At 35.3% G+C, this 6,000-nt stretch overlaps 1 protein-coding gene across 1 annotated transcript; it reads right to left on the reverse strand.

Moving 5' to 3' along the window:
• Positions 1-3,762: 3,762 nt before the first annotated feature.
• On the reverse strand, positions 3,763-5,664 carry LOC121242415 (protein FAR1-RELATED SEQUENCE 4-like). The gene is made up of 2 exons (XM_041140280.1): positions 5,084-5,664; positions 3,763-4,066 (listed from the first exon to the last, which is right to left on the reverse strand). The coding sequence occupies exons 1-2, from the start codon at positions 5,662-5,664 to the stop codon at positions 3,763-3,765; spliced, it is 885 nt and encodes a 294-aa protein (XP_040996214.1).
• Positions 5,665-6,000: the final 336 nt, after the last annotated feature.

Consider the following 6,000-nt stretch of genomic DNA (forward strand, 5'->3'; position numbering starts at 1 on the left):
TTATAAGAAACCTAATAAACTTTATTAAATATTCTTAACATCATAATTTTATTAAATTCTTAACATAATAATTTTATTAAATTCTACTACATAGACAAATGAATATTAACAAAATACTCGTAAAACATCCTTATAAAATAACCTTTGACTACTATATTTATTTTAAAAAAAAACTGACTTTTAAAAAAAATGTAAAGCCCAATAAAACTAATAAACTGCTAATAAAATAAAATCAATTACAAATTAAAATACAAGTTCATTTAAAATAATTAGAATAGTTTCTGTAAAAACATACAACCTGACCCATAATATAATATTGTACTACATGAGCCCAACAAAAAATGAGCTCAACACACGTGCAAGGCCTAGGGCCCAAGGCCCATCAAAACTCATGGGTTTCTGTTGAAACCGAAAACACACGGGCTAGAACCAACAACAGAGAGCTTGTGAGAGAGGGAGAAGTTCTGCGATGGAGCTTACCGAGAGAGGGCTGAGTGCGACGGCGGCTCCGGGTGGCTGGGAGTGACCGGCGATGCGACTGAGAGTTCCTATGGTGGTGCGGCACCGAGTGAGGGAGAGAGAAAGAGAGTTTAGATAGAGAAATTGTGCTAATCGAGAACTACCGAAACCAAAACAAAGGCTGGCGACGGTCGATGTCTTACCGGAAGGGAGTGGGTGCGCTGGGGCTGAGCTGGTCGGCGACGGTTGGGAAGAACCTAAGGCTTAAACGGCAGTGTTTTGGTACTTTGGATATTTCAAAAGCAGATGATTTGGAGTGGCTCACGAGTTACTCCTCTTGTACGAGGTAAGCGATATTTATAAGTGTAGAAGATAGAGAAATAAAAGGAATCTTAGAGGAGTAGAGACGTGTAGAGTGGAAATCGTTACTCATTAACAAAGTCGGTTTCCACTAGAATTTGAATTTACAAAGCTAGGGATGAGGCTGAATATAAGGTTAGAATTTCAAATTCGACAGAAAGTGGGATGAAACCTACGGGTTGGTAGTTTAAAGTGTTTAACTAAAAGGCTAAAACCAATAGATAAGGTTCGGTAGAGATAGAAAAAATAAACTTTAAATTTCAAACCAACTCTAGTGAATGTAAATCTAATGTAATATAGAAAATCATTATTAAAAACAAACTCTAGCAATTTTAAATAAAATCCTAAAAGTAATTATATAAAAAATATAAAGTAAATATAAATTCTGATAAAACTATAATCATAATAATAATAATAATAATAACTTTTACTAGGAAATTTACTGATGTACCCTAAAACCAAAACTAGTATGTTACAACATCTCTAAAGACATAAGTAAAAGAAATAGCACAAACTCTGTACACGACAGAGTTAACAGTAACCAAATAACAAAACTCCATACCTGACTAATCGGAATATGGAGCACTAACCCCACCATAAGCATCGTTTAAGCGGAGGGGGGGACAACTCCATTCGGACTAAGATCTGAAGGCACTATGTCTTTAGATTTTTGTTTTCTTGAAAATAAAGACAGAACATAAAATAAACTACATTGTGAAAACACTGTAAAAGCATAAAAACAGTGCACAAAAATGCTGCTGGAGGGAAAAATCGATGGTCGATCTTGGGAGATCCAGAGTCGCCAGTTCCGGAACAGCCACGCGTTGCAGCGGCAGAGGGCTCATTGGTGGCGCATGAGGGCCACACACCGGCGAGCTCCAAATTTTTCGACCCGCGCGTGCGGGCTATGCTCCACTCCGATTAGGGCCGCATTTTGTGGTCGTGCAGATCAGCAACTGGGCAACTTCCTGGTGGGGCGCGTGTTGGCTATTGGGTGCCAGAAAGTCTCGATCGGCTATTCTCCCTTTATTTGGCCCGAAAACAAAAACAAAACAAAACAAAAACAAAAAACAAAAAACAAAACAAAACCTAAACAATACACAAGAAGAAAACAGATGGGGAGGGAAGGAGCCTAAGCTCCCACCCCCTCGAGCCGATTCTGAAGTTTGGGGGGGGAGTTTAGGGAGAAGGGAGAGGGTTTAGAGAGAGAGACTCGGTCACAATTGTTCAAATCACAAGGCGTATGGTAATTTAGTATTAGTATTATTATATCATTATTTTATATGTGATTATTTAGTATAGTGATTTATATACTAATTTATATATAGACTTAAAGTATATTACTAATATTAGCAATATAGTATTAGACTATTAGTATTATTATAAATATTAGTATTAATTATAGTGATTAGAATAACTATATATTAGTATTTGTTAATTGTTATAGTGAGTTTAACAATTAAATATAGTATTAGACTATTAGTATTATTATAAATATTAATATTAATTCATATTATAGTTATATATTTTATGTTTAAAGCATATGATCAATTAAATTTTCATCTTTAAGATTAAACTTTTATTTTATAAATTATAATAACATTATCTTATATATAATTATATTAATAACATATGATCAAACAAATTACAAATGTTCATATTTAAGATTAACATTTTTTTTGTTATAATTTATAAATTATAATATGAATACTCTATGATCAAACAATACTAATATATATAATGTTTGTTGTACTAATATATGATATATAATTATATATATTATATATAAAAATTTCATATATAATTATATATTATATATAAAACTTATAGATATAAAATCTTTTGTATAATATATTAATATATAAGATTAGTTTTTACTTTTTTTTCCCAACCAGTCTGGTCCAGTCCCGCAAATTACGGAATCGAAACCGAACCAGATCCGGCCAGTTTTCCTTATACAGAAACCGGTCCAGTCCAGTTTTTTGGTTTAAATTTTCACCCCTGATCTCATCCCATGATCTTATATTATTTTATCCAATCTCATTTTAATATCCAAACATAAAAAAACACAAACACTTTTCAATTTCAAATTTTCAAATTTTTAACTTTTTCATCTAACCATTATCTAGTTATTACAACTTTCTCAAACTTCTAAACAAAATACAAAAAATAATTCAATTTTTTCAAAACCCAAAACAAAAACAATATTAAAAAAATAATATTCTAACAATATTTCAACTTTATAATATTTTCATTCAATTTTTTCTTTCTATTAATTTCACTCAAATCATTTATAATTCATCTCATCTCAACTTAAATATATCACTCTTATTCACAAACTATCTTGACTCATCTCATACCAACTCATTATCCAAACCTGGCCTAAAGCTATCTTCGAGCACGCAACTTTAATAGATCGACGAAGTATAATTACTATGGTTGAATTCACTACAGTGTTAACCAATACAACTCTGAGCCTATCCCAATATGTATTGAAGATAAAGATCCTGCTATTGTGGACTTTACTGTTATTAAAGATAAAATTGCTAAAGATAAGTCCTCATCCAAAGTCATACCCAAACCGTGCGAATGAGATCATATTCTGTTGTAAAATGCTTATCTTTAATGTTTAGCTTTATCTATATAACTCAAACTCAAGTGTACTTTATCATTATAAATACAAGATATATCCTACAGGTTGATCAACTTGGTCATCCCTCATTTTGCAAACTCTTTCATGGTATCAGAGCCAGTAGCTTATGCATAATATTTCCTTTTTCTCATGGCCTCAAATACTTCATCTATTATTTGAACAAACCCTTCCTTTATTCTATCTACCACTCTCAATTTTCCCAACTTCACTCAAGACATCTCTGTGAAGTTGGAGGGCACCATCTCAAGTGGTTGTCCCAATTCCTTCCTGTGCTGCACAGTAGTGATCTCTTAGGCATTGTCGATGGCTCTTAGCCATGCCCAACAAAACGCCTTCTTGATGCTCAGGGATAAGAAGTTCTCAGTCCTGAGTACACCATTTGAGTCAAGAAGGATCAGACCCTTCTTGGCCGGATTAACTCCACCCTCTCTGAAAAGATTTTCGCTACAGTTTATGTCCTTAATACTTCTAAGCAAGTTTGGTATGCTCTTGCAAATCGATTTGCATCTCAATCCCGATCTTGCATTGCACACTTGAAGAGGCAATTGCAGACTCTTAAGCAAGGCACTCAGCCTTGCTCTGAATGCCTTCAAACTACTCAAACATGGGTTGACAAACTTGAAATCATGGGTAAACCCATTGAGGATGCTGATCTCATCTCCTTCATTATCAATGGAATCAATGCTTCCTACACCCCTTTCATCACGTCCTTTTCACTAGCTACCCAAGACAATCCTCTCTCATTTGATGACTTCCAAGATGAACTCATGAATCATGAGACTCTTCTCAAACATTAACAAACGATTTCTTTGGATGCCTCCACTTATGCTCTCTATACTCGAAAATCTACCAACCGGTGCTTTCCTCAATAGCATAAACACCCATCAAAATTCCATCCTTCTTTTTTTGGAGCTTCTAAGCCTCATTATTTTTTTGGCCTTCTCCCAATACCTAAAGCAAAATTAGATCAATCAAACACCTCTGCCACTAACACTCGTGCCCCATGTCAGATATATGGAAGGTCCAACCATCAAGCTCTTGATTGTTTTCATCGAATGGACTATGTCTCCAACTCATCTTGCAGCCATGGTAGCTCATTCTAATGCTACTCTTTATAATATGACATGGATTGTAGATAGTGGGGCCAATGCCCATATAACCAGTAAGCTCGAGAACCTATCCATTCACAGCCCTACCAAAATGAAGAAATGGTGGCAGTCAACAATGGAGCTAGTCTCAACATAGCAAACCCTGGTTCCTCTCTCTTGCTTCTTCTACCTCAAAATACATTTCTTTCTTTCATTTAAATAACATATTACATTGCCCTCAAGCCTCTATAAATTCATTATCTATCAATAAATTTTGTGCCGATAATTCTTGGTATTTTATTTTAACTAAGTCTTCTTTCTTTGTTAAGGACATCCGGACTCATGCACTATTGCTGGAGGGACAATGTGAGAATGGATTCTACCCGCTACGACAGGATATGCATTCTCCTTAAAGAAGATGTGTCCCTACTGATGTCGCTTTCACTGCTTTCATTGGAATAAGGATTTCATCCATAGGATGACACTCTAGATTAGGACATTCTGCATCTAATGCAGTACATACCTCTTTTTGGACCTTTTTAAACTTAACACTTGTATACACTGTTTGAAATTGTTTCTCAATTTCAGATGGGGATACACATGGGTCGTTTGGTTAAGAGAATTGAAATCAGTTGTTGCCTCAACCTCCACCTTCTTTCTGAGAACATTGTCAAATTGATAGACGAATTCCTTTAAAGTTGTACCAGAATGCACAAACCGATCGAAAAAAGCATTGATACTTTCAGAATGCTGTGTCATGCTCATACCAACCCAAAATACACTCTTCAAATAAATCGGTACCCAGAAACGCCTCTCCTCATATAACCCCTGCAGCCATGCATTATTCTGAAGATCGTACTTATGAAGTAGTTGGCCCCACTTGTCCTCAAATTTAGTGCATGTCGGTGAATCATATAATGCACTTTGAATGCTAGACTTCAACCCTGAGTTGAATTGGGAGTAGGATCCCAATTTCTCTGGTAGTTTCTGCATGATATGCCAAAGACAATATCTATGACGAGTGTCTAGAAATACAGTGTCTATAGCATTCTTCATTGCCAGATCTTGGTCAGTTATGATAGCTTTGGGCGACCGACCATTCATGGACTTTAGCCATGCTCAAAACAACCATTCAAATGTACTTGTGTCCTCGTTGAAAATCAAGCCAGCCCCTAATAGGATTGACTACCCATAATGGTTTCCACCAACAAAGGGAGCAAAATAAATACCATACCTATTTGTTAGGTACGTCGTGTCAAATGTGATAACATCCCTGAAATACTCACATGACGCTTGACTTGGTGCGTCAACCCAGAACACATTTCGTAATCTTCCCTCATCATTGACATATATGACAGAAACGAAACCATCAATTATCTCCCTCATTCTCACAAAGTATTCACCAAGTTCTTGGCCACCCTTTTTACCTAATTGTAAGTA

Source organism: Juglans microcarpa x Juglans regia, chromosome 8D (assembly GCF_004785595.1).
Source record: "Juglans microcarpa x Juglans regia isolate MS1-56 chromosome 8D, Jm3101_v1.0, whole genome shotgun sequence".
Taxonomy (NCBI): Eukaryota; Viridiplantae; Streptophyta; class Magnoliopsida; order Fagales; family Juglandaceae; genus Juglans; species Juglans microcarpa x Juglans regia.